This window comes from Emydura macquarii, unplaced genomic scaffold (genome assembly GCF_026122565.2).
Source record: "Emydura macquarii macquarii isolate MOO-44397 ecotype Brisbane River unplaced genomic scaffold, CSIRO-AGI_Emac_v2 contig_3080, whole genome shotgun sequence".
Taxonomy (NCBI): Eukaryota; Metazoa; Chordata; order Testudines; family Chelidae; genus Emydura; species Emydura macquarii.
Window position 1 is genome coordinate 3,623,292 of NW_027133217.1, and position 21,994 is coordinate 3,645,285.

Sequence of the window (21,994 nt, forward strand, 5' to 3'; positions counted from 1 at the left end):
GAAACCAGGATGTGACCTGCATGCTTGTATGATGGCTGTTGGTGTCAGCAGGATGGCATTTAAGGCACCCAGAGTTATAAGGCAGGCCATAAAACAACCCTTTGCTGGTCTGGGTTGAACCATAAGTGTCACAAACTCCTTTTTTCAGCATCCAAAACAGGGACTCTTCTTGATGGCAATAAAAATGATGGCTCTTATCACTATGCATTATCAATATATCATTGCTTCTTTTTATAAAAGGAAGACGCTCCAAAGTTCAAGACAGTAATAAAAGGGAGTACCTCCTTTGGTGGCTTTGAAGTTAGTTGCACCATATTTCCAGAACAGTACGGACATTGTCTTTTAAATAAACATTTCATCAGTATGGCACTCAAAGTGCCATGTTATTTTCTTCTGTTACATACAAATAAGTACTTTTTGCATTTGGAAAACAAAAATAGTAGAAATTTAACTTTCATATTCCTACAATATGATGTATATATATCCCACTGGCAAACTTCATTAAAATTGTATAATTAAAAATATTATTTAGTCAGGGCCCAAAATATGCTAGGTGCCTTGCAGAACACAAAGATGGTCCTTGCCCCCAAATAGTTAGTCTAAAAAGACAAGATAAATGGATGATGTGGGAAGGGATACAACACTAACATTTTGCTTCTGAGGTTATCCTTTTTATATTTATTGAAGGAAAAAATACTGATTTGCAGGAATGGCTACTGTTCAGGGTGTACTTTTTGTTTCCTTAGCTATCATCATTTATAAATCCTGGAAATATATTAAAAAAATTCAAAACATTCTGAAATATATTTGTATGTCTAGATATTATAAAAACATTAGGATTTTATACTGATTTGAGTAATAACATATTGGCTTCCAGCTGAAGAATTTTGCTGTAGCATTTTTCACTCAACTAAAGCTAATGTGGAAGGTATTATAATGGAGTTTTAACATGTGTGTGTGTTTAAAACTCCACTATAAAAGCTTCCATATTTGTCTTAGTTGAGTGAAAAAGGCTTCCTACCAACTGCTACAGCAAAATTCTTCAGCTGGAGGCCAGTTACTCAAAATGATTTAGCTGCAATGATCAATCAGTATAAAATTTTAAGATTTTTTATAATATCTAGAAATACAAATACATTTCAGAATGTTCTGAATTATAAACAACTTCTATCTTCAGATCTATCAACAGTCATACCTCTATTAAGCCTCTTAATAAACCTAAAGTAATGAAAGACATCAATTTCTTTCCAGTTGACATCTGTTGGTAGGAGGATGAACAGAAGTCTTTCTACTTTAGTTTATTCCAACTAAGTATTTGTAACTGATGTTTCCACTTTAACCTGATGATGGCTTATTTAAATGACATCTTAAAACTCAGTACTATGTCAGACAATGCAGAAGTTGTCTGGGCAAATGTCTACCATTATGTAAAATACATTTTAAAGTAAGCTTTATATACGATATACAACACCATGAAAGTTTTCAGTATAAACTTACCAATCTGTAACTGGTTCTGGCTTGTTTGGCTCCTCTAGGATGCTTGACACTAACCCAAACATATCTGGGCCATTGCCAGAGTAAGACAGATTTATCTGTGCCCTGAAAAAGAAAACCCAGACAGATGTGAAAATATCTTTAGGAGAAAAAACTACCAGTAAAGAGAAAACACAGAATATTATCTTCAGATTTCTTTAGCAGTAACATATTATAAATATAGGAGAGGGAGAAAAAGGACGCTTTCTCAACCATCAAAAATTAATGCAATATCGTCCCTTGCAGATGAGAAGCTAATTATTATCTTCTATCATTTTTATACCATACCTCTGAAGGTAAACATGTTTGAATAATTAGCATGTTTTAAAGCACCAGGATTATGGCCCCTGTATGCAGATAGAATCATAGAAGATTAGAGTTGGAAGGGACCTCAGGAGGTCATATAGTCCAACCCCCTGCTCAAAGCAGGACTAACCTCAGCTAAATCATCCCAGCCAGGGCTTTGTCAAGTCACAGCTTAAAAACATTTAAGGATGGAGATTCCACCACCTCCCTAGGTAACCCATTCCAGTCCTTCACCACCCTCCTACTGAAAAACTTTTTCCTAATATCCAACCTAGACCTCCCCTACTGCAACTTGAGACCATCGCTCCTTGTTCTGTCATCTATTACCATTGAGAACAGCCTAGCTCCATCCTCCCTGGAACCCCCTTTCAGGTAGTTAAAGGCTGCTATCAAATCCCCCCTCATTCTTCTCTTTTGCAGACTAAACAAGCCTACTTCCCTCAGCCTTGCCTCATAAGTCTTGTGCTCCAGCCCCCTCATCATTTTTATTGCTCTCCGCTGGACTCTCTCCAACTTCTCCACATCCTTTTTGTAGTGGGGGGCCCAAAACTGGACACAATACTCCAAATGCAGCCTCACCAATGCTGAAGAGAGGGGAATAATCACTTCCCTCGATCTGCTGGCAATGCTCCTACTAATGCAGCCCAATATGCTATTAGCCTTCTTGGCAACCAGGGCACACTGCTGACTCTTATCTAGCTTCTTATCCACTGTAACCCCCAGGTCCTTTTCTGCAGAACTGCCACCTAGCCCGTCAGTCCCCGGTCTGTAGCTGCGCATGGGATTCTTCCATCCTAAGTGCAGGACTCTGCATTTGTCCTTGTTGAACCTCATCAGATCTCAGCCCTCATGAATGAAGAATTGTTTTTGGTTGGTTTTGATTTCTAGTTTTTGGTTAATTGGGAAGTGGGAAGGAGAAATGGATGGATGGATAGGTTGTTTTATGTTTCCTTGTCACCTTTTCCTCCCTCTTCCCCAGAACAGCTTTCTGTGGGGATAGGAGTGGGTGAGGACTGAGCATACCTGAAGGGGGTGGCAACGTCCCTGTGAAGAGCGGGGAACACCATCCAACCAGTCCCATGGAAATTACCACATAAAGGTACATAAGAATTGTCATATTGGATCAAACCTGAAGTCAGTCTAGTCCATTATCCTGTCTCTGACAGTGGCCAGCACCAGATGTAACAACGTTTAAGAATCCTACTGTATTCTGCACCGCCACACTCCCAACTTTAGGTCACATCTTGAGCTAGAATAGTCCAGAGATTGGCTTAATCCCTGAAGCATGAGGTTTAATGTCTGTTCCACAAATTTTTTTAACCTAATTGTAACTCTGGATATTCTTGATATCTGTGTAAGTATCTAATCCCTTTCTGAATCTTACTATCACAGAAAGTAGTTGAGGCAAGAATTTAGCGAGTGCCACAGCTTAATTACATATTGTGAAAAGAAGTATTTCATTTGATCAGTTTTTAATTTCCTACCTTTCAACTTAATTGAAGACCACCTTGTTTTTCTGTTAGTAGACAGGAAAAACACAAGCCTCCTATCTACCTTCACTATACAATCTATTATTTTATATACTTTTATCATGACCCCTTTTATTCATCTCCCTTCTAAGGTAAACAATCCAAATCTTTTCAATTTCTTTATGAGAAATTTTTTGCAATGTCCTTGATCATTCTCGTCACCCTTCTCTGAATCCCCATTAGGTCTGCAACATCTTTTTGGAGAGGAGATGACCAGTGCTGCACACAGTATTCCACATAAAGCCGGACCATTGATTTGTATATAGACACATTACAATATTATCTGCATTATTCACCATCCTGTTCCTTATGCAATCTAATGTAGTTTGCTTTTTTGATCAAAGATGCACACTGAGAAGACGTCTTCATTGAGCCATCTGCTATGATACCCACATCCCTTTCTTGACTTGATACAGTTAATTTAGAAACTTTTAAGTATATAATTAGTTAAAATTTTCCTCCCACTTGCATTTCTTTGCATTCATCAACACTGTATTTCATTTGTCATCATGTTGCCCATTCACCTAATTTGTTTAGGTTTCTCTAAAGTTCCTCACAGTCCTCTCTGGTCTGACTAACCTAAGTAACTGTGTCATCTACAAATTTTGCTACCTCACTACTCACCCCTCTTTACAGATCATTAATCATATTAAACAAGGAACCTAGAGACATCATACTGTTTACTCTTTTGATATGATAAAAATTGGCCACTTATCCTGGGCCTGGTCTACACCTAAAACTTAGGTCAACCTAGCTACGTCGCTTAGAGGTTTGAAAAAGTCACACTCCTGAAAGACGTACTTAAAGCCAAACTAAGCCCTGGTAGAGACACCAAGTGGGTCAACTGAAGAATTCTTCTGTCAATCCAGCTACCACCTCTAAAGGGAATGGATTTACTACAACGATGAAATAACCCCTTCCATCACTCTAGCAATTATCTACACCACAGCAGCATAGGTGCAACTGTAACACTTGTAATGTAGATATATCTCTGCTTCCTAGCTCCTAATCAGATTTTGATCTGTGACAATACTTAGCTTCTTTAACCACCTTTTGTGATGGACTTGGTCAAAGACCTTTTGGTAGTCTAGATCAGCGGTTCTCAAACTTTTTTTCCCCGAGTATCACTCGGGAAAAAAAGGGGGGAGAGGGGGACTTTCGGCAGCGGCGGGGTTTCGCGGTGGTGGCGGGGGGAGACTTTTGGTGGTGGCAGGGTTACATGGGGGGAACAATGCCCTCCGCCGAAACCCTGCCGCCGTTTGCCCCTTTTCGGCGGCAGGGTTTTGCGCGGGGGGGGGGGGGACACAAACGATTTTGGCAGCGGCAGGGTTTCGCAACCAGGTCGGGGGGGGGGGGGGGGGGGGGGGGGGGGGGGATGGGACGACACGGACGACGACACGACGACTTCGGCGGCATGATTCGGCTCGCGTACCACCCAGCCTTCTTCGAAGTACCACCGGTGGTACGCGTACCACCGGTTGAGAACCGCTGGTCTAGATAAACATGAACAGGTTCTCCTTTATCCACTACCTCATTGACATGTGCGAAGAATTTTAAGATATTAATGAGACATTTTCCTTGGTAGAAACTCTGCTGATTACACCCTATTATATCGTGATCTTCAAGGCATTTTGTTTTTCTCTTAAATTATTTCAATACATTTTCCAGGTACAGATGCAAGGCTTTGTGAACTATAATTCCTTCAGTCACCCACAGACCTTTTTTAATATATATATATATATATATATATATATATATATATATATATATATATATACACAAATTTGTTACCTCCACTCCTCTGGAACAGCGGCTAACTTAGATACCAATCAAGTTAGTTTTAATGCATGGAAACATACTGAAACAAGTTATTAAACGATCACTTGTAAGCACCCTATAAAAGGGTTATAAGTAACAGACAAGATGGAGTTGTCAAGAATGAATCATGCCATATTAACTTATTTCCTTTTTTGACAGGGTTACTAGCCAAGAGGATGGGGAGAAGCTGTAGGTATGAGGTATCTTTATTTTATTAAGGCTTGTGACATAGTCCCACAGGACATTCCCATAAGCAAACTAGGGAAATGATGAAATTACTATAAAGTGGGTTCAAAACTGATTGACAGACTGTACTCAAAGAGTAGTTATCAGTCGTTCTGTGTCAAACTAGAGGATGTATCTAGTGCCTGCAGAGGTCTGTCCTGGTCTGCTACTACTGAATATTTTCATTAAATGACTTGGATAATGAAGAGGAGTGTATGCTTATAAAATCTGCAGATGCCACTAAGCTGGCAGGAGTTGCTAGCATTTTGGAGGGCAAGATTAGAATTCAAAACAACATTGACCAATTGGAGAATTGGTCCAGAATCAATAAGATAAAATCCAATAAAGACAAGTGCAAAGTACTATACTTGAGAAGAAAAAGAGCAAACGCACACCTACAAAATGGGGAACAACTGGCTAGGCAGTAGTATAGCTGAAAAGGATCTGGGGGTTATAAAGGAACACAAACTGAATATGAGTCAACAATGTGACTAAACAACAACATTGCTAAAAAGGCTAATATTTGGGGATGTATTACAGGAGTGTAGTATATAAGACATAGGAGATAATTGTCCCACTCTGCTCAATACTGGTGAGGCCTCAGATGGAGCATTGTGTCCAGCTTAGGGCACCACACTAAGAAAGATTTAGACAAACTGGAGAGAGTCTAGAGGAGAGCAACAAAAACGACAAAAGGTCTAGAAAACATGACCTGTGAGGAAAGATTGAAAAAAATGGGTTTGTTTAGTTTGGAGAGGAGACGATTGAGGAGGAACATAACAGATTTCAAGTACATAAAAGATTGCTACAAGGAGGAGGGAGAAAAATTGTTTTCATTAACCTCTGAGGATAAGACAAGAAGCAATGGGTTTAAATTGCAGCAAGAAAGATTTAGGTTGGACATTAGGAAAAACTTCCTAACACGATAGTTAAGCACTGGAATAAATTGACTAGGGAGGATGTGGAATCTCCATCATTGGAGGTTTCTAAGAACAGGTTAGGCAAACACTTGTCAGGAATGGTCTAGCTATATAGTCCTGTCTTGAATGCAATGGACTGGGCTAGATGACATCTCGATGTCCCTTCCAGTCCTACAATTCTATGAGTCTATGTTCATTGATGGTAGGACAAGAAATAATCAGCTTAATATGCAACAAGGTAGATTTAGGTTAGATAATAGGAAACTTTCTAACTATAATGACTGAAATGGACTTCCAAAAGGGGTTGTGGAATCCCCATAATTGGAGATCATTTTAAGAACAGGTTAGACAAACACCTGCCAGAAGTGTTCTAGGTATACTTTGGTCCAGCTCCTGCATAGGTATCTGGGCTAGATGACCTTTTGAGGTCTCTTCTAGCCCTAAATGTCTAGGACTCTTATTTTTAAATGGGAGATTACATGTTATTGGTAGCAGTCTGGGTCTGGTGACTTATTGCTTTTTAAACAATTAATTTGCTCCAGCATCTCTGCTTCTGACACTTCAATATCTAAGAGTACCTCATCTTTGTTACCAGAAAAAACAGGCCTGGGGTAGGCTGGACATTAGAAAAAAACTTCTTAACTGTCAAGGTGATTAAGCACTGGAGAGGGAGGTTATGGAATCTTGTCACTGGAGGTTTTAAGAACAGGTTAGACAAACACCTGTCAAGAATGGTCTAGTTATTATGTAGTCCTGCCTTTAGTGAAGGGGCTGGACTAGATGACCTATTGAGGTCTCTTCCAGTCCTACACATCTATGATTCTTCCCAATATTCTCACCAGTGATTACTGATTCAAAGAAATCATTTAGCTTCTCAGCAATGCCATTATCTTCCTTAATCACTCCCTTTAATCCGTGATGGTCCAGTGGATGCACCTATTCTTTCTTATGGTTCCTACTTCTGATATGGTGAGTTATAAATACTAAAATGAGATATTTATATTGAAAATGCAGATGATGTCATCACAGGTATCAAGTGCCAATAATTACTGTGGTAGTTAGCATAAAACAACCCCAAAGTAAGAGTGTATTCCATTGCCAGCACCTGGGATATAGATGAAAAGAAAACAGGGGAAGAGAGAGAAATCCACATTTATAGAACTTCCCTAAGTGTTAACAGCTGCCTATATTTCTAAAACTACCATAAAGATATATTTAGTGTACCAACAGATGCACAAATTTATCTTAAGATGACTAAATTAAATGTGAGATAGCAGGAGAGAGTGCATGTAAATGTCCTGTATATGAGGGTAAAGGAAATGGAACAGGGTTATAGGAAAACAAGGTTACTTACCAGTAACTTGTTCTTCGAGATGTGTTGCTCATATCCATTCCAATATAGGTGTGTGCGCGCCCCATGCACAGATTCCCGGAACTTTTTTCCCTAGCAAGCCCCGCAGGGCCAGCTCAGGCGCCCCCTAGAGTGCCGCGCTCATGTCGCGGTATAAAGGGCGCTGCTGGCCCCGCGGGTCCCCAGCCCCTTCTTTCTGCCTACTCCGACAGTGGGGACGGGAGGTGGGTTTGGAATCGATATGAGCAACACATCTCGAAGAACAACAGTTACTGGTAAGTAACCTTGTTTTCTATCTTCGAGTGATTGCTCATATGCATTCCAATATAGGTGATTAATTAGCCATACCTTGGAGGTGGGTAGGAGTTATCGGTAACCTGCTCCTGACAGCATGGCTCTGCCGAAACCCGCATCTTCCCTTGCCTGCTCCACGATGGCGTAGTGCGACGTGAACGTATGGACCGACGACCAGGTCGCTGCTCTGCAGGGACACCCGCTCCAGGAAAGCCGCGAACGAGGCCTGGGCTCTAGTTGAGTGTGCCTTTACCGCACCTGGAAGGGGCATCCCCGCCTGCTCGTAACAGGCTTTAATGCAGGCGGTAATCCAGTTGGAGATTCGCTGGGTGGAGACAGGTGAGCCTTTCATCCGGTCCGCCACTGCCACAAACAGATGCGTCGACTTCCGGAAGGGCTTGGTCCGCTCAATGTAGAAGGCCAAGGCTTGTCTGACATCCAGCGAATGTCCTCTCCGCTCCTCCTCCGAACCATGGGGTTTTGGAAAGAACACGGGGAAGAAGATATCTTGGTTACAGTGAAACTGGTACACCACCTTGGGCATGAATGCCGGGTGGGGCCTCAGCCGAACCTTATCCTTATAAAAAACCGTGTAGGGGGGCTCCAAGGTTAATGCCCTTATCTCGGAGACTCTTCTGGCCGATGTAATGGCCACCAGGAAGGCTACCTTCCAAGACAGGAGAAGAAGGGAGCATGTGGCCATGGGTTCGAAGGCGTGTCCCATCAACATGGCAAGGACCAAGTTGAGATCCCAGGGCAGTATCGGGTCCCGGACCTGAGGGAAGGTCCTCTCCACCCCCTTAAGGAACCTAACTGACATGGGGTGGGAAAACAGGGACCGCCCATCCATGGGCTGGTGAAAAGCCGAAATGGCTGCCAGGTGCACCTTCAAGGAAGCCAGGGCAAGGCCCTGAAGCTTAAGGTGCAGAAGGTATTCCAAGATCGCCTGTATAGGCGAGAAACTTGGCTGTAGACCTCTAGACTCCGCCCACCCAGAAAACCGCCTCCACTTGGCCCTGTACGTAACCTGCGAGGATGGTTTCCTGCTACCCAGCAGAACCTGTTGGACTTGTAGGGAACAGGCTCTCTCTCCCTCCATCAGCCACAGAGTCTCCATGCGGTCAGGTAGAGAGAGTCCAGGTCCGGGTGCAGCAAGCGCCCCTGGTCCTGGGAGATCAAGTTGCATCGTCTGGGTAGCGGAATCGGCTCGGCGATGGAAAGGTCGAGCAGCATGCTGTACCAATGCTGTCTTGGCCACGCTGGGGTGATTAGAATGATGTTCGCTCTGTCCCTCTTGATTTTGAGGACGACTTGGGGCAGGAGCGGAATGGGGGGAAATGCATACATTAGGCCCCCCCCAGTCTATAAAGAATGCGTCGGACAGCGAGCCCGGCTTGCGACCCCTGAGCGAGCAAAACCTCGGGCACTTCCTGTTCCAGGCTGATGTGAACAGGTCTAGTTGGGGAACACCCCACTCTTGGAAGATTGAAGTCACTATATCCTGGTGCAAAGACCAGTCGTGGAGGGGTGAGAACGACCTGCTGAGGCGGTCCGCCTCGTCGTTCCTGACCCCGGGGAGGTGAGAGGCTAATAAATGAAAATCGTGCCTCACAGCAAAGTCCCAGAGGCGAACAGCTTCCTGGCAAAGGGCCGAGGAGCGTGCCCCCTCTTGTCTGTTCACATAAAACATGGCCGCTGTATTGTCCGTGAGGACCTGGACCACCCTGCCCTTCAGGAATTGGAGGAAAGCCTTGCAGGCCAACCGGACTGCTCTGAGCTCGCGTACACTTATGTGCAGAGCTCTCTCCTCGGGTGACCAAAGCCCTTGAGTGCCCCGTTGCGACTGATGTGGGCTCCCCATCCCATATCGGATGCATCTGTGATGAGCATCACTGACGGGGCTAAGTTTCTGAACGGGACTCCCGTCATCACTTCCCTTGGGTCCCTCCACCAATTGAGGGATAACAGCACCTGTGGAGGAAACCATGACCACTCTAGTCAGAGAATGTCTGTTTGGCGCATATACCGAGGCCAACCACACCTGTAGAGGTCTAAGTCTAAGGCGAGCCAGCCTCACTACATACATGGAGGCTGCCATGTGTCCCAACAGCTGCAGACAACGTCTGGCTGTCGTCGTGGGGGAACTGTGGAGATCGGATATAATGGCCGCCATTGCCTCAAACTGAGTCTGTGGGAGGAAGGCCCTGGCCTGTACAGCATCCAATGTAGCCCCAATAAAATCTATACGCTGCACCGGGGTGAGTGTGGATTTCTGTTCATTAATAAGTAGCCCCAGTCTGGCGCACGTCGCGCAGGTGAGTTGCAGACTGCTTCTCACATGGGCCCTAGACTTCCCCCGGATCAACCAGTCGTCTAGGTAGGGGAAAACCTGTATCCCACTGCGACGCAGGTGAGCCACCACCACCGCCATGCATTTTGTAAACACTCTGGGTGCTGAGGAGAGACCAAAGGGTAGGGCCCGAAACTGGTAGTGCTGCTCAGCTACCGTGAATCGCAAGAACCTCCTATGGGCAGGTAATATAGAGATGTGGAAGTACGCGTCTTTTAGATCAAGAGCAGCGTACCAGTCCCCTGGGTCTAAGACCGGAATGATGGTGGCGAAGAAGACCATGCGGAATTTAATGTGTCTGATATACTTATTCAGATGGCGTAGGTCTAGGATGGGTCTGAGCCCTCCCTTCGCCTTGGGGATCAGAAAATACCTGGAATAAAATCCCCGACCTTCCTCAGTAACTGGGACCTCCTCTATTGCCCCAAGCTCCAGGAGGGAATTCACCTCCTGCACTAGGAGCTGTTTGTGGGCAGGGTCCCCGAGGGGAATTATCCTGGGGGGGGAGTCAGGGGGAAAGGCTGTGAGTTGGAGGGTATAGCCCCTTGCGATCACCTCCAGGACCCACCGGTCTGTAGTAATGGCTTCCCATTCTACGTAGAAAGGTCGGAGCCTTTCTGCAAATGGTCGGCTAAGATCCAGGGGAGAAGGAAGAGTGCTACCCTCATGCACAATGTCAAAACCATTTATTCGAATTACCCCCTTGGGAAGGCCCTTGCTGGCCCCCAGCAGAGGACCCCTGCCGGCCTCCTCTGTTGGGCCCACGATAGCGGTCCCGACCTCTCCTTGGTTGGGCGGGTGGGGGAGCCTGTCTCGGTGGGGGTGGCGGCTGCCTCTGGGCTTGAGGCTGGGACTGCCATCTTGAGGCCTGGGGGGTATACAGCCCTAGGGATTTCAGGGTAGCCCGCGAATCCTTTAGGGCATGCAGTTTCTCGTCTGTCTTATCCGAGAATAGCCTGGAGCCATCAAAGGGGAGGTCCTGTATAGCCTGTTGGACCTCTTGGGACAGGCCTGACGCTTGAAGCCAGGAGCAGCGGCGCATGACTACAGCTGAAGCCATAGCCCTGCTAGCTGTGTCCACCGCGTCACTGGCAGACTGCAGGGCCGCAGTGGTGACAGCCTCCCCCTCCTGCGACACCGTGGCAAAATCCACCGCTTGGTCAGGTGGTAAGGTGGACGCAAACCTCTGCATCAAGGCCCAGAGGTTAAGGTTATATTTGCCTAATAAGGCCTGATGGTTCGCTACTCTAAACTGCAAGGCTGCAGTAGAGTAGATTTTCCTCCCGAATAAGTCTAGCTTCCGGCCCTCCTTATCCTTGGGAGTATTCCCCTGGTTCCCCTGGCGGTCTCTTTGATTGGCCGCATCAACCACCAAAGAGCCTGGCGTAGGGTGGTTATAAAGAAACTCAAAGGGTTCTTTGGGCACATAGTACTTTCTTTCTACCCCCTTAGACGTAGAATGTATTGAGGAAGGGGTCTGCCAGAGGTTCCTGGCGATCTTCATGACCCTATCATGTACTGGGAAGGTCGCTCGTGAAGGGCCTGCAGACCCTGAGGGCCCAAAGAGGGGGTCCTCCTCCTCAGACATGAGTTTAAACTCCATGCCCAAGTTCTCAGCTGCCCTTTTTAGGAGATCCTGATAGGCGCGGAAATCGAACAGGGGAGCCCTGCGATCCCTGGCCGCCGCATCGTCCAGGGACGAGGAGGAGGATGGAGGCATAGGCCCTGTAGAGGGTCCCTCCTCCGGCTCAGAATCATCCTCTGAGTCCTGCCCCTGTGGTATCTTAGGTAGCGGGGGTGCAGGTGGGGCCACCGCAGATTGCAGAGACGCCAAGCCTTGGGCCATTGGAGCATTCCATGGTCCCCAATATGGCCACTGCCACGGGCCTTGGCCCCAGCCCGGTGCCTGTAAGGGTAGTGGCTGCTGCACCGTAGCATGTCGGCCACCCGAACCCCCAGAGCGTCGCTTGCCACGCCGGTACGGAGAGCGGCTGGACGACGAGGACGTCGACTGGCGCCGACGTCTGCGGTGCCGGCGGGAGGATGAGGCTGGAGAAGGGGATGAAGAAGTCGTAGACCTGCCCCTACGTAGAGATGACTTGTGATGCCGCTTACCCCCTCCAGAGCGGGAGTGGCGCCGATGATGGCTGCGTGGAGCGGATCCGGACCGCAACATCGTCGGCGCCGGGCCCATCGTGGGAAGAGGTAGCGGGGTTGTGGCCGACACCGGCATAAGTTCTAGGGCCAGCATGGGGGGAGGCTCCTGGGTTACCGGTGCCGATCGCCGTGGGCTGCTGTCTCGACTGCAGGACCGGGATCTGGACCGGTGCCGGAACGGGCTCCACAACGGAGTCTGCGAGCCCGAACTGCGGCCCTTACCGGGGTCGGAGCTGGAACGTCGACGATCCCGTCGGTTGCCTCGGGACCGCCCACGGTGCCGAGTCGCTCAACGACCTAGAGTCGGAGCTCGGAGGGGAGCCGGCGCTCTCCTCCCTCCCTGACCGTCTGGATGGAGACTTAGATTGCGGACGTCTCCACCCACCGGGGCCACCCAGTGCGGGTTTACCCCGAGACACAGGTCCCTTAGCCCTCGGCAGAGGGGGGGACAGAGGCGTAGGCATGGCCATGAGGGCGCGTGCCGCAGTAAACGCCTCCGGCGTCGACGGCCCTTGCAGGTGCACTCCCCCACTCACAGGAGTCGGGGGAGGCTCTCTGCGTGGAGACACCGGTGCCAGAGAGATCTCCACGGCCCGTGGCTGGGGTGTCTCCTCACTCACTCCCTGCCGCGGTGGTAGGGAGGAGTCCTTGGGTGCGGCCTGAGGCCGTGCCTTCTTCTTTGGTACCTTCTTCGGTGCCGATGTCGGTGCCGGTGGAGGGGCGCTCCGTACCGACGACACACTCGGTGCCGACAGTGATCGTGATGGCTCAGATGCTGGCCGGAGCGCGGACTCCATCAATATAGCCTTTAGCCTGGCGTCCCTCTCTTTTTGAGTCCTAGGCTTAAAGGACTTACAGATCCGGCACTTGTCTCGTCTGTGCTGCTCTCTGAGGCATCGGAGGCAGCGGTCGTGTGGATCACTAACTGGAAAGGCTTTAGCACAGAGATCACAGTTCTTAAAGCCTGTGGAGCCCGGCATGGCTCCAGAAGGAACCCCGTCAGGGGTACTTAGTTCTAACACTTAACTATTAACAACCACTTAACACTAGATCTTCAATGACAGTCAATAAACAAGCTAGGGTACGAATGCTACTTGCAGACAGCAAGAGGCAATAGTTCCAGCAACCGTCACAGGCGGAAAGAAGGAACTGGGGACCCGCGGGGCCAGCAGCGCCCTTTATACCGCGACATGAGCGCGGCACTCTAGGGGGCGCCTGAGCTGGCCCTGCGGGGCTTGCTAGGGAAAAAAGTTCCGGGAATCTGTGCACGGGGCGCACACACACCTATATTGGAATAGATATGAGCAATCACTCGAAGATAGAATGTGAAAGAGAATTGGAGTAGACAGAAGAAGGGGTAACATGGGGCTTAACAGCAGGCAGCTGCAAAAACAGTTTCATGAGCTTACTGAATGACTAGGGCAGGAAAGATTAGACAGGAAAAGCGGTCCAGGCTTAGGAGCAAGGGCCCAGAGTGCAGACTGAGGTGTCCATTAAAACTTTAATTTCATAGCTAACGTATTTCCTGTCTCTAGATACTTAATATAGGTTGCCCACTTTGATGGGGGAGAAAGTGGATCCAATCTCAACATGGTTCAGAACATACCCCATTTCAGATCTCTTCTGCCAATAATACAGGATTGCTTAATGGCTAGCATACAAACTTGTTGAGCTAGTAAATTTTAGCTAGCATTTCAACAAAATCATCTAGCAGCACTAAAACTGTGAAGCAAGTAGTAAGTGGGGCTGCACTGGCATCGCTGGTGTATTATGTCAACAAAGGAAGAGAGACTTCTTTAGATGACTAAACTATAAATCCCAGAAAGCCAGCATACGCATCCTTACGATGCTGGCGAAAGAGGTTTCACACACATCCCTCAACCCCCTTCCACTTGTACTGTTCAGTAACAAGAGGAAGAAACTGGCATTCACCCTGACACTGCTATTATAGAAAACAGCTCCCTCTGCCACCAAAAAGGGCCAAAATGATGTGCTACAAGAAGGAGCACTAGTAAATTTTTGTCGTTATGTAAAGATCAGTGTAGACATGTTATAACAAGGAGAATTGGTAAACTTTTGTCATTATGTAAAGATCAAGATTTGTGTTATACTTGGCTTCCCCCATTACCTTCTCTAATAAAGAACGTTTATGTTACATATTAAAAGTATATCCATGATTTCCAAAGTTATAGGACAAGTACTATCCAGTTCAGGTAATTTATTGCCCATGAGTTTCAGTAGTTATCCCACAACTTCTTCCTTACAGTACTTGAAAACTAAATCCTCATACTCCTGCCCAATAAACATTCAGCCTTCCAGAAAACAGCATAAGTTTATAGTTACTTAATACCTTTTTTTTGTGCAATCTTGTAAAGAAGTTGCTGTGTTGGTATCATCTCCACACACAGACCAATTACTATATAACCGGGAAGATTCCAGTGGTGGTGGTGTACTTGTAATCCCTCCTGACAACTGGGAGAATAACTGAGTGTCCATGTTTTGTTTCTTGCTGTTTACCTGAATTTAAAAAGAGAGTGAAAAGTTTTACAATGTGAGGAGTTTATGTAAGTGAACAATAAAAGGGCACCTCTTTTTTTTTTTTTTTTTTTTTTTTTTAAATTAGGATGTTTACATTTTTTTTAAAGTAGTAATATTTTTTCTTTCTGAAAACTATTTCTACAAATCCATACATATATGATTTGTTTAAAAAAAATCAGAAGTTATTTAAAATCAGATTTCTCTTTTTTAAAATAAACCTATTTAAAAAATTAAATTTGAAATTGTGACAATTTATGTTAAGGACTAAACTTAATATAATCTATTAAAATAAATTAACTAAACATGTACTACTTGAATATTATTTATGTTGAAATTTGAAAGAAAGTCAACCACTGAACTGGTGGAATTAATTGTGCTAAGCACCAGGAAGTGCATTTGTTGAAGTGCTAAACCAGATTTTGATAGTGTAGCCTCTTACACACCTGCAGAGACAATAAATAAGAAAATTAAGAAATTAAGAAAATAACTAGCTCATTGAAAGTTGAGAAATAGATTCAGAATTTTAAAACAGCAGGAAATCTTGTTTTCCTTTTCCAGTGTATGCATTAAATCTAGGTGGAGAAAGGATGAGATCTACTGTTTCTAAAAATTTGAAAGACATGATAACCAGAAACAATGAGTTCAATTAACTAACTACAGATAATACTTCCTTTGTTTACTAAATCAGGTTTAAATGCAAAATGTTTTGATAAATTTACATTTAAATAAGTATCCAGAACATTTAAGGTAGTTTTATTTAACCCAAAACAATTTTAAAATGCTGTTCTGGGCATTGTAATTCAATTCCAGTTTCCATCCTAATGTAGTTTAACACAAATCAGAAGTAAAAAGTAGGCATGGGACATGCCACAATTGTTCATGCCAATGAATGAGAGTATCCTTGACCCAGCTTGGTCAAACAGACTTGAGAGACTGGATGCAGAATATCAAATAATTAGTGTGAATTTTCCTGAATGACTTTGAGGGGGTTATCGCTAAGGTTTCTGCCATCCTTTTAAGGAGGTCCTGACAGGCCTTGAAATTAGTCTGTGGAAGGAGCGGATGGTGTTATAGCCTTAATCTGATGATGAAGATGAAATAGCCAACGGAATGGATTGGTCCCTCATTGTCCTCCACAAAAATCTTCTTCCTCTGAATGAGATTCTTGTTCAAATTCCTGAACTAACTGCTGTTAGAGGGCTGTGCTACCTTAGATGGTTCTTTAGGAAGAGGTGATCTATTCTCAGACTTGAATCTAGATGAATAAGGAGCAGGAAAACATTGAGGATTCCATACTGACCTGTAAGGCCAAGACTGCATTCCATACAGGAAAAACACATAATACCACAGTGATGGAAAGTGCTTGAAACCTGTCAGAAGTGTGGGATCTGTAGTAAGGACTCCTCCTCCTTTGGTCTCTTTCATGAACCAGTCTAGGAGAATGAGGAAAAAATCTACAAGAAGCGCTTATACTGTCATGAGACAAAGATACGGACTTGCAGAACTCCACCCAGAATGGTATACATCTCTGAGGGGCTGTAAGACTGTGGAGACCTAGACACTAGCTATTGAGAAACAGATATTGGTACCACAGATAACTGTTGCACGGATATTCTTTCATAATTGATACCTCTGGTTCCCATACCAGAAGGGACTTGAATCCAGTAGATATTGGAGAATACTGAAGACAGGAGATTCTGGTACTAGAGTGATCACTATGTTAGCACAGGTTGTAAAGGCAGCCTGAATTGAGAGAGGAATCAGTACCAAGGTGGACCAAGCTCCCTGGTACCAATGTGGATGTCTCCATAGATGGGGTCTTCTTATTAGGATGCGGTACTGAAGAATCTGTGGCAGACAGTACTGATGGCATCAGTACTGAAGATGTGATATCAATCACTGAGGACTGTCAACACAGTACCAAGTGGAAGAAGGGCTTCCTCAGTCCCTGAAGACTCACGGTGCTGATCAGATTTGGAAGGAACAAGCTTGGAGACATCAGAGTGATGAGTCTTAGACCTCTTCTTAGCTGGTGCCAGGGACGATGACCAGTGCAGAGCACTATCTGAAGATCTCTGCTTCTTCCTACCTTGGGCAGCAGAAGTCAGATTGACTGATCCAAAGAGGATTGAAAAGAAGGCTCAGCATGTTTTTGAGAAGCATGATGTCTCTTAGAGCAGTTGGCATGTTAGCCACCATGAGTAGCATCTCTAGTAGCTGCAGTACCAGCAGAAACCAGCTTTAAAACAGCAGATTGCTTTTGTTGAAGGACTTAAAATTTGGGAAAACTTCTCACTAACCTTTCCATCAGAAACATTTCTAAATGGATGTCACTAACTCCCTGCATGCACTTAGAAAAGGATTTGCAAACTGAACATTTGGCTGTAATATACAGTTCCCCTAAACAAAAAAGACACTTAATATGTCCAATATTCGCAGGCACAAGTGATTCACAGGCAGGGCTGATTTTAAAGCCCAAAGACTGTGAGACCTGCAAATTGATACCAGTGGGAGACTCAAAAAAAATTTTTTTTCGCCTTTTTTTTTTTTTTTTGAACAATGGGCACTCAAAATGTATAGGCTACAAAGAATAGTAATTAACTCACTAAGTAACTATCCTAAACAATCTAAGAAACTACAAGGAAGAAGAAGGGCATCATGTAGTTGTACCAGGGGGAGTAAGAAAGAACTGAGTGGTAGCAGGGGCTGCTCCACTCTTTATACCCTTGGAAGAGGGATGAGAGAGTACAGGATGCATGTGTAGCCCAAATACAGCTGGCTAAAAAAGATTCCGGGCTTACACGTATAAGGTACACACCTACAGTGGGATCCATGTGTGGACAAATGCTTGAAGAACTTTTTGATAAGGTTCTTGGAGAAGGTTGAGGGTATACTTCCTATATGAGAAATGGACTAAAAGAAATTCCTGTAGGTGTTTGGCTGACCTCCTGCTCAGTTAATCATTTTAATGATATTAAGATTTCAACTGTATTGTTTCTGTGCCATGGTGCCTAGAGCCTAGGACAGGCATCTTTTTAGTGATTACTTAAATCAAAATAAATAAAAAGTCAACAGTCTTCATTCCACTGTCTCTCAGGTATTGCTAAGTACACTCCCCACCCCACAGGAGAATCTAGATACTACTGTCTGTTCAGCTGCTTTGAATCTCTCTCTCTATTTGATCTGTAGGAAACCAGAACACTAAAGCCCTGCTTGTTGCAAGACCTACGCCTGAGTTTGATTTGGTTTTAGCCACCATATCTTTTTCTTAGTAGGCCTCTCTTCCCCACTCCGACTCAATCGAGTACATGGGGCCTGGCAGAGAAGGTACTTAACTTGAGTGGATTGGACAACATTTTGATGTTGTAGGGCACTTTAATACAGAAATGTGCACATTTTCTCCGAAGTTTGCAAAAATTGCTAGACCTTTTTTAAAGCAGCCAAACTGACCCCTATTATATAAGAAAACCAAAAAGTCCAAAGGTGGTACAGTCACAAAAAGACTGAACAAGCAGCCTACAGTATTTCATAAGGAGATATTGAGGACCACATTTATTCACATAAATTGATGACTAATTCTGTCCTGTCTTTAAAAAAAATAGTAACTGTAGCTAAACTTGGAGTTATCTCAGGTATTTCCAGTGTCATTAGCTTTTGCCTACAGGAATTGCACTAGACAATCGGACTGAAGGACTACACTTCATGCACTGTGGGTAGTCATCTTTGTGAACTTTCCAAACATTGGCTCAAGCAGAATGAGAGAGCCTCCAATTTGGTCAATGAAAGAAACAGAAAAATCAGTGTATAGTTTAAACTAACTGGGAGTGTCTAATGTTTGGTTTAAATTATTATGGACAAGTTAAGGAAAACAAGAAATGGAGATAAAGCATTGCTCTTTCTGCTCCAGTAAACTTTTAGTCTCAAAATCCTTCATTGAAAATAGATGAATGATAACCTGATTAATTGAATCTACTATGAAGGAATGGAATTTCAAAGGTAATTGAGACTGAGGCCTGGTCTACACTGGTCGCAGATTTCAGTTAATACAAGTTAATGTATGTAGCTTGCGTATCTCCTGTCGACTTCCTAACATCTACTTACCGCACCATTCCCACTGTGTTGCGCCGATGGGAAATGCCCTCCCGTCGACGCAGCGCTACACTTCTTGCCGAGGTGGATTTACAGAGTCAACTTCTGGGTTCAATTGAGCAACTCTTCACTGCCACTCAGTTGAACCCGCAAAATAGATCCTGCACTGTCGGCGGTGCAACCAGCAGTGTACACATAGCCACAGTTAACAGAACAACTGCTGAAGTCAGAATTCAGAAGCTGAACTGGTGTAGGAGTGGACAAAGCTTGATCAGAGCCACAGCTGGAAGTGAATGGATGAAATCCCTAGCACCATTGACTTCAATGGGCCATGATTTCAACCAAACTCTCTTATCAGCTAGCAGGGGGAACAAACTCCTCCTTCCCCCAAAAAACAAGCTCTCTTATGATATCCAATTAATAAAGGAAACATAAGAATGATGCATTCTGATGGAATACATTCTCTCTCAGTGCACACCAAGACAAATGTTCAGCTCATTTAGGACAAGCTGCAAATACTGGGACATAAAATTAAGAATTCTGTCCTTGGTAATATAATCAGGCCATGCATTTTTGAAGAGTTAATTTGCTTAGCCATTAAGAGCCACATCCTACTCTCGGATGTGGAATCACAGTTGAAGACTAACAGCGGCCTCTGTTTTTGAGACAACAGCAGCTGCCATCACAACAGAGACAATCTGTCAGCCACAGTGGGAGGGTAAGAGAACCCTGCTCTGTGCTGCTGTCTTGATTAAGGGGACCGCTTATGATATTATTTAACATCAATAATTCATATGAGATATGCCATGGTACCATTATAAAGGTTATAATTTGCCAAGTATGACAATATTGTTTATGTCTGCGTGTCATATTTGTATTGGGAGTTATGGACATGTTTAATATGGCAGCAGCACTAAGCTTGCTTAATGGCAAATTAAGGGAACTCAAAGGTATCATAAGCCCAGAGAAAGAATGCAGGGGCTATACCTTATGAGTCACCAGGTGACCCTGGACTCCATGTTTCTGTAAATTTCCAGTTTCCACAAGCAGCATGGCAAAGAGACATAATAGGCAGCTGCACCACATCCATATTGTCTTCAGCTTCCTACCTCTGGATCAACTCATATACCACTGAAGCTGTGAAACAAGGACTCAGACCCATCCAGGGACTGGTTGATCACCAGAGGGACTATACAAACCTGCAAACTCCACAATTCTACTGAAAACATGATAAATATTGATTTTCAAATCATTTGTATGTATCTGATTGCTTTAATCATATAACACCTCTCACCTTGTTTGTTTCTTTTTATAATAAACCTTTAGTTTTAGTTGCTAAAGGATTGGCTGGCAGCGTGGTATTTTGGATAAGATCCAAACTCATATTGATCTGGCGACATGGCTGACCCTTTGGGGTCAGGAGAACTTTTTCGTAAAAAGCATAGAGTTTTAATAAAACTTATCCCTTTACTGGATCTAGTGGCTGATTGGGAGCCAAAGACTGAAATGCTATAAAGACGGCTGTGTATTTTTTGTGTTAGCTTCTTGATAACCAGTGTGGGGAATCAGAAGCACTGTCTGTGGCTGATGGGGAAGTCTAACTTCAGTGTTACTCACCAGTGCTAGCAGAGTCTGCTCTCCTTTTGCAGCCTGGCCTCACCTTGGCATTTTCAGGTGGCTATCCTAGGCACGGATGGGTCAGACGCTTTTGCTGGATCCCATTAATATTGTGGCAAAAGGGATTGTTAGACAGTTATGCAAAGTATCCACCTACCCTCTCCTGATTAAGAGGACATCGTTGTACTACAGGATGGGAGAAAATAGTAACAAAAAAATTGTCAATGGTGCTTGGATGTCCTCCCACATGAAGGTGGGGAAAAGTATGTTGGCTATTTTAATAGTTATACAATGCTAAAATAAATCTCAAAGATTAAGGTTTTAAGTAACAAATTTCTTCTCTTCACTTAATCCAAACAATTTAAGCAACAGAAGCCACTGCTTCATACTGCATTTAACCTACCCTGTAATGGCACACAAGTACCAAAACACCTTTTGTTGGCTAAATTCAGGATAGAAACCCTGTAGAGTCACCTATCCTAAAAAACAGGTATTCCAACTTGTAATAGATTAGTACCTAGATAGTTTTTTATTCACAGGTACTTTGGATCTTATTTTTAACAATACCAGTTGTTTGCAGATGATGCAGCCTTGTGGCTCACAGTATTGTTGCCCTACAACATCTTATTACCAAGTTCTCGGATTCATGTAAAATCTTTGGGCTAGCAATAAGCTTGAAGAAGTCTGTTATCATGCACCAAGGCTCTGCAGAACCAGTTCCAGATATCACCTTAGATAGTATTCATCTGGATGTTGTTGACCAATTTTGTTACCTTGGCTCTACTGTTAGCAGCAATGTAGATCTGGATGCTGAGTTTACCAGTAGAATTAGCAAAGTAGCCAGCAACTTTGGTCTTTTGCAAGACAGAGCCTGGAACAATAACAAATTGTCAACTAATGTGAAAATCCATATTTATGAGACGTGTTTTATCCACTCTTCTATATGGCTCAGAAACATGGACGACATATGCCAGACGAAAAGACTAAACAGTTTTCAGATGTTTGCATAAAATTCTTCACGTAAGATGGCGTGACAGGTGACAAATGTGGAAGTATTAAATCATACTCATGTCATTCCTGGGAACACTGATTAGTCAGAAAAGACTCAGGCAGCGTGGACGTGTCAAGCGAGTGCCCAATTACAGGATTCCAAAGAGTGTGCTGTACTCTGAAGCTCACGAAGGGTCTAGAAAAGAAAGGCAAACCATTGTGCAGATTTCAGGATGCTAGCAAAGATGACTTATTCCAAAGAATACTCTCTGTGGAT

At 44.4% G+C, this 21,994-nt stretch overlaps 1 protein-coding gene across 1 annotated transcript in view; it reads right to left on the reverse strand.

Moving 5' to 3' along the window:
• The window catches only part of LOC137141563 (meiosis-specific coiled-coil domain-containing protein MEIOC-like), a 62,236-nt gene that overhangs the window by 18,546 nt on the left and 21,696 nt on the right, over positions 1-21,994 (reverse strand). Inside the window, exons 3-4 of the mRNA XM_067530499.1 lie at positions 14,834-15,000; positions 1,498-1,599 (exon numbers count right to left, since the gene is read on the reverse strand). Of these exons, the coding sequence (XP_067386600.1) occupies positions 1,498-1,599; positions 14,834-15,000 (269 nt within the window). The remainder of the gene's footprint in view (positions 1-1,497; positions 1,600-14,833; positions 15,001-21,994) is intronic.